Source organism: Pholcus phalangioides, unplaced genomic scaffold (assembly GCF_987345545.1).
Source record: "Pholcus phalangioides strain wild (caught in Gottingen) unplaced genomic scaffold, Ppha-v1.0 ptg000002l_1, whole genome shotgun sequence".
Lineage (NCBI taxonomy): Eukaryota > Metazoa > Arthropoda > Arachnida > Araneae > Pholcidae > Pholcus > Pholcus phalangioides.
In genome coordinates, this window is record NW_028301595.1 from 5450300 (window position 1) to 5463630 (window position 13331).

General features: G+C 36.8%; 1 protein-coding gene across 2 annotated transcripts in view; it reads left to right on the forward strand.

Moving 5' to 3' along the window:
- Positions 1-13331, forward strand: part of LOC149089127 (zinc finger MIZ domain-containing protein 1-like) — a 205807-nt gene that overhangs the window by 169872 nt on the left and 22604 nt on the right. The window contains exon 1 of one of the 2 annotated variants that reach the window (XM_089237283.1): positions 283-958. The exons of the other annotated variant lie outside the window; for it this stretch is intronic. Within the exon in view, the coding sequence (XP_089093409.1) occupies positions 729-958 (230 nt within the window). The 5' untranslated portion in view covers positions 283-728. Of the gene's footprint in view, positions 1-282; positions 959-13331 lie in introns of those variants that run through there. 2 annotated transcript variants of the gene reach the window in all.

Below are 13331 nucleotides of genomic sequence, written 5' to 3' on the forward strand. Positions count from 1 at the left end.
TTTTCCGGGAAACAAACAAAAAAGAAAAGTCTAGTTTGGCGACGTTGGCGTGGTTCGTTGCCATCGCCGAAACGACCTTTGGTGAGTAGAAGGTGGAGTTGTGTAAGGAGGTTGGTTGGGGGGGGGAAAGAAGAGGGTATAGCAGCAGATGTGTATGTGTATATATCTGTATGGGTATATATAGTGGGCACAGAGGGAGGAGAAGGGGAGGGGGACAGTGCGAGGGGGAAAAAAAAGAGGAGGTAGGCAGCCCTCCAGTCAGCCGGCTGCCATTGTTATCGCGATAGTGTGTGTGTGTCTCTTTTTCTGTGGGTTCCTCTCTCGGCGCTGGGTGAACTAGCACGTTGTTTCTCTCTTCTTCTCTAAATAGTTTGTTGTACCAGTTTATTCGTCGTCTGCCTCTCGGTCTGTGTGTTGTGGTGTGTGTGCGTGAGTGAGGAGTGCGCGCCGCTGTCTTTTTTTTTCAAATCGGCCTTTTGTTTGTCCAACGGATGCTCCTTTACGCCAACGTGTGCTCCGGATTCTCTCATTGTTTTTCGTCGGATGCATCCGTGACCCCTCCGGCCACAGTGGCGTACCACCACCGCAGCCAGAGCAGATACATGGACGTGGTCGGGTGTGCCGGTGTACGATGTTAAGTGTTGACGGGACCCAAAGGATTAACGGCGTTTTTGTTCTGGTGACGCGTGCGAAAGAGGACAACAACTGGACGGTGGTCGTTGGTCGCGATGTCCTCCTACGGTCGTTGGGGCGACACGGCCGCTGCCGCCCCGGTCTTCTACCCGAGCAGTGGCGGCAGCATGCTGGAGGAAGGTAGCGGCGGCAACTCCGCCACTGCCTCGGAAGGTGGCGATCTCGCGTGGCAGGCGGCGTGCAAGGTCCTCGACGCCGCTGTCACGGGACCCGATCAGTCCTTCGGTTACAACGTGTACCCTTCGTCGGAAAAAGACTTGTACAGGTGCGTAATCCATCTCTTGTTATTTCTAAAATGTCCTCTTCATCGCGGAAGCTTTCTTTTTTTTTTTTCTGTAGATGAGAAATTCTGCGGAGCCATACGGTGTGTGTTAGTCGTGGATATTATTAGTAGATGTATGTACGCGATCTTTTCTTATGCATTTTCGGGATTATCGTTGGTTCTCCGTCGGCAGATGGCGCTACTGGAACGTCTGCCAGCGCACGTGTTCGTAACGATTTCAAGCTTGGTTTTGTTGACGAAATGCGTTTTTTTTTTTTGTAAATGTTATCATATACGATGCATTATTTTAAAGTGTGTGCGGAAAAATTGAGCAATCGCGTTCGTTCCAAATTTGAAGAGAGGGTTTCGCGATGGACGTTATATTCGTACGGGGGGGGGGATTGCTGAGCGATGCATTGTGTGTGCGTGGTATTATCTGTGATGCGAAATTTTTTGTTTTCGCTCGTCATAATGAAAAAGACGTTCTGAAAGTTTTTTTTTCTAAACCGATTATACATTACTCCATGCTTTCAGCAGCTACGTGATATGTGCTGGGTTTTCTCCCTAACGAGGGGGGGGGGGCTTCTATCCCCGGAAATGTTAGAAAATGGCTGATTTTTGAAAAAACACGTGGTTCACACACATCAAGTCGTATTGTTCCAGGGCCGTCTTCTCTCCCCCCCCCCCCAAACACCTACCTGGCTAGAAATGCCTACTTACCAATCTACGTGCTTGCTCTCGAAAATTTTAACCATATCTCATTTTGATTGAGGCCCCCCCCCCCCCTCCCCCATGGATGAAATTTCTGGTTAGGGCCCTGCTTTGTCCTACAGTAAATATTTTCTACCTTGACCCAGGATTTAAATCAATTTTTTTCTTTTATAACAAGTACTAGGCCACCCCACAACAGGCAAAATGCTCAACGAGGTGGCTGAGGAAAAATATGTCCATAACAAATATGGGTGTCATATACAGTAAAACCTGATTAAGTCGTCACCTCAGTGCCGTCTTAACGCACGGGCCCACCCGAGGGGCCTCACAAAAATGAGTTCCAGTTGAAATTATCTAGAATTTACAAGGTAGGGTCTCAAAAACCACTTGTCCCGGGGCCCACGATTCTCTTAGGACGGCCCTGTGTCACCTCATGTCGAAAAGTTATGACGGGAGTGCCGTCAGTTTTAATGTGCAATGTTGTGAAAATCGTACAAATTTAAAGTATAATATGACATTTATTAAAGTATGAATCAAAATAGCAATATTAATAAAATTTATAGATTGCAAAAGAAAAAATAATAGCAATTTTTTACCTTTTTTGATCTCTTATTACTTCACTTAGGCCGGGATTAAACTATGAAAGTTCATTTATACAACTTGAAAAATGCAACCAATAAGGTGATCGATTGCATTTGCTAGAATGTTACGGATGCTCTTATTGGTTGAACTTTACGACTTTTATAAAAGTGAGAACTTTTATCAAACTTTTATAGTGTAATACCGGTCTAATTGTAGTAAAATGTACTGGTACTTTGATATATACTAGTAATTTTTAATTTACACTAATCATAGCAACTGCTAGATTAGTTGGCTTTTCATAACAGAACTCTCCGTTGCACGTTAATTTTACATATACATCAAATTTAATTTTAGTGTTTTAATTCATCAGTAGTTCATGATACAACTGCAAGGTAATCTCAAACACTTTTGACTTGAGGTGGGGAGACCTGGGCAGGGAAAAGTAAACAGAAGACCTCAACTTGGGAAAGAATGGTTTTTTTCAAGATAATTTGTTTAAATTTGAAGCCCTAAATTAGTAGGGCCCATGCAGAAATGAGATCTAGCTTGAACAGTCCCTAATGTTTCAAAAACCTTTGGCAAATGTACTTCCCCAGCGTAACTTTCATTACTCAAACTGTTCCGTTTGGGTATATAGGATTTAATGATGAATTTTAAGTATATGGCAATGCTGTTAACAAGCTTTTTTTTAATAGGAGCCATAAAAATAGTCTGTGGTTTTTTTTTTTTTTTTCTGACTTTCTCACTTTTTCATAGTGACAAGTTAACCGAAATTACCAACAAGTAAACGAGGGTTTAATAACATTGTTTATGAAAGCTGGAAGGGTCTTGATGACTTAACCGGAGTGACGACTTATTAGGGTCACGACTTAACGAGGTTTTACTGTATTTCTAAAATGCATTAACACACGAAGATGATGACAAATAAAAATCAACTAAAGTAAAACGTGAACAGATTTGTTTCAACTGTTCATAATTAAATCATTGTGAATTAAGTCTTGCCTCTTAAAGGGTTTCCTGACTGTTGGTGTCATTCTTTTTTTAATATAGTAGAATGTGTCTTATATGATGTAAAGGAAGAGTGAATTTTGACATGTTCTTAGATTGCCGTAAATTTTAATGTGCCTTAAAGTTGTAAAAAGGCTAAAATACAGGATTTTGAGGCTGCCGTACCAGGGAATGTGCTGCATGTTTTGTATAGATTTCCAGTAATCCGGCTCGCCCTAGTCTGATATGTACCGAATTAGTGCGAATCCACTATTTTCTCATAGCTGAAGTTTTCTGTATTCAAAATCAGTTCTTTTAACTTATACACTGGGTACAACCTGGATTAGTTTACTTAACCCTTTCCGTGGCATAGTAGAAATCGCTGAACCTGTATAAAATGTCATAGTTTTTTATTATATTTTATTGTATCTTTCAACAGATGCAAAGTAAGGGTTATAGGGAAAAGCAATTCAGAGAAATCAATTTTAAAAAACATCTGGCATTTTAGGGAGGTGAGATATCTCATCAAGAGCGTTAACTGGGTGATATTGCTCCCCAGGAGAACATTAAAACAGGACTGTGGGGGCAGTTGAAGCTTCAGATACAATATAGGATCCTATGGGTTAACCCTAGAAGGTATGATTTAAAAATCAACTATATTTGCAACCAATAAGTTTTGTTGCCCAGTCTACAACAAGCATACAACAAATTGAACCCCACAAGCAACAGGGACAGCTATCGGATTAAGAAGACTAACTATAGTCAGCTCCTGTGTGTAGTCTATCACTTTAAATATCCTGCTTTGAACTTAAAGCAGGATATTTTTTTATGATTTTTAAAGCTCGTTGTGCCAGCATAACTTGCTAATTTAGTTTAATCATTATCAAGTTCACTTCAGAGATGATATGTTGAGATCTGATAGTGCATAAACTTACACACACAGATTCGGAGTGATAAGTGAATTGTGTGAAATATGAGATGATATACAATCCTTATGTTCTTTAATATGTCAAGCCAGATGGTTGATTTCAATATTTATGGAATATTCTATGAACATAGTCGTAAGAATTTGGTTTTGTATGGCGACTAAAAAATCAGTATTCTGCCTAGAGCTTTTCATGTGTGGATCGCTAAATTAGGGTTTGAGGACAACATAAAATTTTCCAAATTAATTTCATCAGGTCTACCGACACAGAAAAGATGTTGAAAAATATTGTTCAGTACCATTTTTGTTCTTAAAAAAAAATGCTTGGCTCTTAAGAAATTCGGCTGGCGTCTAAATTTTTCATCAATTTTGTTAAGTCTCGTTTTGCAGTCATGAAAGATTTTTCTTTTCCTACCATTTCTCATATATATATATATATGTATACACACACATACTGTAGGTAGAAAAAGTTTCTCGATGATAAGGTGGATGATACCAGTTCAGTATGAAGAAATTACAAACTGTATTTTATGGTTCATGCCTTTTCTTTTCTCCAGATTTTATATTGAGAGTTTCTACCTGCACGTATATAGTGTGTATAGTCTGTAATTTGGTCCTTGCCCCCTTTGCGTCTTTCTTTTTTTACCCCTTTCAAACCTTGTTCTTTTTCTTTGTTTGGTTCTTCTCTGCTCTTTCATTGAGTAGTTGGAAGTTGTGTGATATTTTCATGTGGCTAGTCAAGTGTGCAGTGAATGCAGGGCTTTTTTTTTCCTATATCAGGTTTTCCTCTTTTCAGAAAAAAAGTTATATAATATGGAGTTTTTTCCCCTTCTTGTTTTGTTTTTGAATGCAGACTATCTTTTACCTAGTTTTTTCCCCTATGTATATGTATATTAATAATTTTGTCTTTTTTTTCCTGTTAAGATGCATCCAGTATCCATTTATTTACTTTCTACATCTAGTAATTCATGATGAGCATCAGCCTAACTATTAACTATAATTGAGGAAAGGTTTTTATCCTGTTATTTATCATAGAACTGCGAGCAGCATAAAAATAAAATTACATGAAATGCCAAAAAAATTGAAAATTTGCAAGTAGCATAAATAGACATGGTTCTCAATTGTATGTGAAATTTAAAAAAATCTATTACTTCATCTGTGACCACACAAATTAAGAATGTGCCTCTTTCCTGAAAACAGATGAATCGTATTATACGCGATATTTAAATTTTTCAAACAAGCTTGGCACGCTTCTAAAAGAAAATACAGTGTTCTTTTAAAAGTGTGCAAAGCTTATATAAAAAATTAAAATAGCTTGTGTATTAAAAGAAAATACAAGGGTTTTTATTTATTGTTTTTTGTTCTTTAACTGTTCCAACAATATGCATAAGAGTAAGAGGTACACATAGGCGTGCACCGAATTTTCTCAATGGGAGGGGGGGGGGGGTTCAATTTTTTTTTTTCTTAAAAGTTTTTTCCTGCAAAATAACATTATAATCTCTGCTTGAGGGGGGGGGGGTTGTTATAACCCCAAAACCCCTCTTTGCATACGCCAATGGAGATACACATACAGTATACATATGTAAGAGGTGTGACAGTACTCATCAAGACAAGCAAATATTTACAACAGTACCTAGGAATGCATTTCCACTCAGTGGCAGGGAAAAATAAAGTCATAATTTATCAGTTATATGTTTATCATTTAATATGTTAAATGTCGAAAATTTAACTTTCAACTGTGAAAAAGAGAGAATCAACTTGATCACGAGTTGCATATTTTCAGTATGTGAACGAGACACCTGTAGAATGTTGAAGATCCTGCCGAGAGAATCATTGATACAGTGGGAAAATGCAATACATGACACCAGGGGGTCTGCTTGGCTGGGCAGTTTCTTCCGAAGTGGAAAGAACCACTTGGAAGAAATAGGTTTATTCTGCTAGTTTTTCATCAATATTTTATCATATAAATTATAATTTATGCTTAGATACAGCAAACGTATATTTTTTTATAATATTAAACAAATTTAATCTCACTAATTTAATTATATATGTAAATTAATAACTGCATAAAACCTTTTTTAGCTGTTCTAAAGTTGAGTGGATAAATCAAAAAATATAAAATTCTTCTAAGCCTACTGAATTTGCAGGACAACTTAGAAGCATTTCAACACAATCATAACTTTTTGAGAAGTTCAAATGTTTAATACATTTTTCCCCTCTGTATTACTCAGGGATACGACAAATAGTGACTTGGCCGAATATCGGATATTCAGCGGCCGAACAAAGATTTTCTTAAAATTCATCAAAATTATAAATAAAATTGTTTTTAATTGAGAATGAAATCATTGATAATTTTAAATGATATTGAATTTCAATTATGCAATTTATTTTAAAAAATATTAAAAATTGTGGTAATTGTGAAAAGATTTTTATTCTGTCATGGTACTGACAATCAAATTGAACAATGATATACGGTCGAACTTGATTAATTCAAAGTCCAAAGTCACTGAAAAAAAATTCAATTTATCCTAAATTTGAATTATCCAATTAGTCTATCTTGGACCAGCAAAAAGGCTTAAAATTGTAACTTTACCATAAACAGTCACATGGGGGAATAATAGTTATCAATTATTAAAATTTTATCAGTTACAAAACTTCCCAAATTTTTTGTAATTATAATAATTGACGTTAGCTACTGTTCTGGAATCTACATTGCTGCAAAATTTCTTGACCATTCTTAAAGTCTTATTTACTGAAACAATTCATGTTCATCGGTTATGAAACTGTTTTCCAAATTTCGCTTGTCATTCTTATGCTATCAATGAAATATACTTTCATTACCTATTATAATTTGTACTTTGACTATGAAAAGATTCCGATTTTGAATGGCACACCTTGATCCATAGGTTCCACAACATAATCGGTATCAAGTGGTACACATTTTCAATGCTCTCGAGCTGAACAATATCAAAATGGTCATTAAATTAGCAAAAAAAGAATAGAGAAAAAACAAAATATTCAAAACATTTATTTTGAAAATTTGTTTAACAACTTGGTCAAATGAAACAAATTCTGTGTGACTTCTTTTAGAATTTTTCCAAACTAAATTTTGCTGGTATGAAAATCGTAATTTTCTCCCTCCATCTTTGAATTATCAAAAATATTTGAATTAAACAAGAAATTTTAACATTAAATTTGATAGATAACTCAAAAGGGGAGTTCGTAAAAGTTTGAATTAACCGAGTTCTCTCTGCATTGCATTTTAATATTACTTGAAGAATCAATTTTTCAACACTTTTCTCAATTTTACATCTAATCAAGAAAATGTCAACCATTATTTACTCTCAATTAGTAATGCATAGAATTTACGACTGATTTTCTTACTTTTTCTTCTTTAAATGTTCTTTTGCCCTTTTTGCCTCTTTCAGTAGCTTAATGTTTCTTGTCTAGGTACATCTTTCAGTAAATAAACTTGTGTTATTCATGCTCACTTCCACCTTATTGCAGGATTCTATTTTTCATCATGTTTTTCATTCTGTTTCATTCTGTTTTCTTTATTATAGAAATTCATCCTGACACAGCCTTTCTTACAGAAAGGGATATACACCACACAATAGAATATAATCAGCAAATTATTTAATTTATGCAAAAAATTCCAATTAATATAGTTTTTTAAAATTAGGTTGTTGTGCTTGCATTTACACATATATTCATCTGAATATTTGTCTCATCTTCTAATATTACAAGATTGAAAGTATTTTCAATGGTATCACTAAAATAAGTGTTTGTAAATGCAGCTTGAAAACAATCACAAGTTACTATATTTTGCCACAGTTCCTTGCCACCTGTTACTGTAAGAATTTATCTTCTCATCTTAACATTCGAGATCAATAAGACGACTAAATGATAGGGAAGAATGGTCTCTTCATATCTTAATTTCCTGACTTAGAAATAAGGCGTCAAGTCAGCATTTTACAAAAAGCCACTTCCATGTTCATGACAAGAATCAGCACTACAATCTCTGTAGCTGATACATTGAGTGCTATAGAAATGGGTTGCAGTTGCTTTATTGAATAGGCTATTTGAACTGTTTATGTAATTCAAAATTTCTAATTATGTCAAGAGTATGCTTCTGTTCACCTCTTAGAGATACTCACTCAGGATGATTAAAAAACATTGCAATTAAAACAATATGGCTGTTAGATCTGATGTCTCCCAGCAGCTTTGGTCTTACTGCACTAGGAAAGTCTGTCATCCACATAATGATTTCCAAAATTCTTTTAAGCTCTTGTTACACGTGACATAATACTCTTTACAGTTATATATTGTCCATTAATAGAAGATGTGTTGTACATATGAAACTAACTCGTGGAAAAAGTATTTTTACCATAAAATTATTTTGTGCACAAACATGTATTAATATTTTTAAGATATATAATATTTTTTCATTTTATATATATTTATTATATTATAGCATTTTCAACCCATTGCTCCCTGAAGTACTTATTGCTCGTGTTCGATGTTATGATTCCGAGCACTTGATCAACGTTTTAAATAAACGCTTTGGAGGAATTGCATTCAACGATTAAAATCATCATTTCATGCATTCGTATGTTAAACTTGCCATAAGGGTGCTCATCTTTTGATGATGGGTACAGACAGTGTTCGCAACTGGAAAAAGGTGGAGTGCCTCTGGTCTAAGGGTTAAAGTGGGAGTGTAACATGGCTTTTCTACCCTAACAAGTTCCATTTCATAGGTTGTGAGCATCAGACCCGCTTTGGTGTGTGTGTGTAATTAAATCATTGATATAATCGATTTTTGAATTTGGTGTTTTCGTTTTTATCTGTACATTTGTAATTATCACAGTGATCATTAATACCTATGTTTGAGGGGGGGGGACAACACACTGGTGTATTTTTATTATTTTATTTCCAATTTCATTTCAAGTCCAGTCATAGTTAAATGTTTTTGATCACAAAAAGAATAAGTTCTGTATATGTAATTGTTACATATCTGGATGCAACAGGAAGATGCTGATCCAGCAAGTGATCATGCAAAAGATTTCGTATTCATTTGAATCTGCCAGGACTTTTTTTTGTGAAAAGTTAACTAGATTCTATCGCTTCCCACAAATTTAATTTTTTTAAAATTAAAATGTTCAAAAAAGTGAATTTTCCAATTAATTGTTTCATTAATTTGTATTTTGTAAAGGATCCGTTTTCTAGATTCGGAATTTTATCAAGGGTCCGGTCTCCCAAATTTCGGCTGAAACGGACCCAGGGGTCCGTTCAGCTGTTGAATCCGAAACTGTTGGGTATCGGATTATTTTTATTTTTTAGTAGCAGTCTTAGCTTCTCTTTTCTTCTGGCGTGAAAATAATCAAACGCTGTTTAGCCCCAAATACACGTACATCCAAGAGAAAAAGAAGTCTTGGTCACTAAGGATTTTACATTTTTTTTTCAATAGAATATATATGTTTTTAATGTTGTGCATTTTGCAAGCATTGGACAGAGATTATTTCCTGTTGACTTCACTGTATGGAAGACAAAGATTCAAAAGCCTCGTCAAGGACTACGATTTACATGAGCGTATCGGTGTTATAATCATGTTTTTGTGGTGGATGTTTTTCCCTGTCGTTGAGTCCGATCGTTGTCCGTGATCCCTTTTTTTCCTCCGTTTGTGTATTCGAAAATAAAATGCTCTATTTGGAAACAATCAGTTGCAGTAAATTGGGTTGTGGGCTGAATTAAGAGATGGAAAAAAAAAAGCAACTTTTTCGGTACAATCCTTTGCTTCGTCGAGCCAAAGTATTTATAAATGGCTTCTAACGTTTTGAAACAAGTAGATCGCGGATGATGATGTTTTTCAGTAGCGTATACGCTGGATGGCTTTTTTTCTGCTGTTCATTTCAATTTTTTTTTTTTTTCGCTCCTCCTTCTCGTGGCCTCGGTACTATTATAACCAGGTTGAAAAGCTCGCCCCGGAGCTGATCTGGTTTCTAAGTAGACCGCGACAGGTGAGTGAGCGGTTGGGGTAAGATGGGGGAACCTCTTTTATATATGTGTGTATATATTTGCTTCTAGTTCCTTTTTTTTCCTTCGACATCAACCAGTCCAGCGGCGTACCCGCAGACGGAATCGAAAAAAAAAATCCCTTAGAAACGAAACGGCGCGTTCTGATAATAAAAAGTTCAAGGGGAACAGGTCATCTCCCAAACAATAGTTATAGTTTATTTGTGCGTTTATTTTGTAACTCTGTTCGTTAACTTATAGGACGTGCGATGCTTTTTTTCTTCTTCTCTTTGCTATTGTGTGATATGATGTCAGGATGTAATTGTCTGGGTGACCGGCTTGTTAGTTCAGTTCGGTTCATTCCAACCCTAGTATAGTACTTTTTTGTTAAAGAGTTCGCTTCTAAGCTTGAACTCGATAGATTGTTTAACTTATTTGTGCTGTTCATATTCAGTTAACCCTTTAAGCGGCACAGCAGTAATCCCTGAACCCCAGGCCCGTCATTTCAACTCTTTCCGCGGGGGACAAAGAACATCTCAATATATGCAGTGTTAGAATTAAAAATAAGTCACTTGTCCCACGAACTAGCGAATAAAAGAACCTACTTGTCCACAGACATTGAGTGGTCTGCTAAACGAAAAACTCTTCTGACTAATAATAATTCATTTTCCTAAATATATTGTCATTTAGAAGAGTGATATACCACCAAGAAGTGCAGAAAGCCATAAAAAAACAATTAGAACTGTAGTCAAACCTTATGAAGCCACCACTGTTGATTCTGTGGCTTTATCAATAAACAAGCCTGGAGGTGTGAAGGGGCATTTCTTTTTAAATTACATTTTCAGAAAACATTTTGTCAAGATTCAAACAACATCGATTACGAAATAATGAAAACAAAATATCTTAACATAAATACAAGTGTGTTTTTTTAGCATATTCGACAAAAAAATGCATTTTCAGGTGTCAAACTGACTGGCGACTTCGCTACTGGTCTCGTGGACCACCATAAATTTTCTTTTCTCGGTGGTCCGACTGTTTGATCACTGGTCTCGGACCCACCAATGATTTCGAACGCTGATATATATATATATATTTCGACCTTGTTTGTCCATTTTATTGTATTTTTTTAAAGCGGAGGGGGCAATCGCCCTTTCCACAAATAACAGGCCTATTAAACCCCCTTGAAAATGCCATATATTTCTTAATGTAAGTAGGCTTTTTCCGATTTTCAGCGAGAAGGGGGTGTAGAGAAAAGTGTTTCACTGAGAAATCAACTTTATGGAATACCTGGACTTGTCACTGCTGAAATAAGTCTTTCAAGGAGGTGAAACATCTCGTCAACTTCTCGTAAAGCAGCTTTTCTCAACCGTTGGGCCGCGGTCCGGTACCGGGCCCTGGCATCAGTTAAACTGGGCTGTGTGTGATTCGTTGTTTCCCCATTTATTTTCCATTAAACGTGTTTATGACTGGGCCTTCCACTCAAAGAATTCAACCTGGCCGCGGGCTTCCCAAAATTGAAAACCACTGGTTTAAAGGGTTAAATGTCGAACCATTCACTTCTGTTACATAAATGTTCAAGCTGAATACATGGTACCGTGTAAAAAAACTTGCGCGTTTGTCAAGCTCAAAAAAAAATTCTTGAATCATTTGATCATCTTAGACAGTTTCCCAGACGTTTCGTTCACTTTTTCTTCAAAAAATTTCTTCATATCTTCCCCCCCCCCCAAACTCAAGCCAACCCATCATATTGAATGAGAATTGATGAATATATTTCGTTTGCCGTCATTATAGCAGTTAGTACTCAATTGTCAATGATAACGATTTAGTTTGTGATCATATTAATCACAATCTCGTTGATTTAAAAATCCGCAATTTCTAATAGCGACAGAACCTTTGACAGGATATCGTCTATTTGTATCATTGTAGAGAAAGTTCACATGTGGCTTTGCTATGGCAACAGATTGGTTCGAAGTACTTATCCATATGTGCATGTACTGTTACTCCAGCCACTGCCACCCCCCCCCCCCGTGTCCTGTGGGGGAGAATACTTTTGTAAAAACCCTTTTGCGCAAACCCTTCCACCCTGTTTTCCCATTGTTTATGGTTTTTCCCCTTCTAGAGAAGCATTGATATCAGAAATGGATTTTATGTCCCCTCTCTTCACTTATCCAAATGCTCTGAATTCGCCCCCGCAAGCGCTTTCTATGCTACTTCACATGCACACACACATGGGCTTTTGTGGTGTTTTAGGTCGAGGTGGGGTCCTTTCCGAGGATTTTTTTAAAAGGACCCAACTGGAAGAGGGAGCGAGTTCCCTGTGTGATATTTCCCGCGCTGTACACGTGATTTTCAACTTGTCTCTTTCCCTCTCTCTTTTCGGTGGAAAAAAATATCTTTCTATCCTTGGGCCTGCCTCTGCGCGTTTACGGGTCTGGGAGAGTTTGGTATGGGGATTTCCCTTGGCACCGCCCTCGATTCTCAGAAATACAGTTCGAGTACCAGTCCCAACAAGTCTCCCCTGCCTGTTGTCTGTGTCTGAACTGGGGAAGGGCGCCTCTTCCCGTAGTCTTTTTTTCTCTCCCTGATCGCTAGCTGTAGTTTATCTGCTAAAAACTGACACAATATGAGGGGCAGAAATTGAGTGGGAGGGGGATGTGTATTTTCCTCCATGTTTCGGTAGGGAACATTGGACCCCTGCTGGAATGACTGGATCTACATCCTGGCAAATAAGAGTCTCCCGGTGGAGGTCTCGCTCTTTCCTTTTTTTAATTCACACATTCTCTCTGAGTTCAGGGGTTGGTTATTTACTTATAATCCACTCAAAAGTCATGATCACCATGCTAGTCTATGAGCATCCATTGATTTCTAGTTGCAAGTGAAATGGGATTTATATCACACGCTTATATATAGAGATGTGATCTTGTATAAGATGTTTCCAGCTGTGGGATTTTCTTTTTGCGAGGAAAAGAAAATTCAAATATAGTACATCTGTACACAAATCATTCACAGAATTAAGTTCTTTTGCCCCTAGAATGATGAATATGAATGAATACACGTAATACTTTTGCTACATTGAAGAAAGATATCTAAATCTAGAAGATACATCCGATATCGTTTACCTAATTCATCGAATATCAGATTCCACAGTAGACTTCGGAC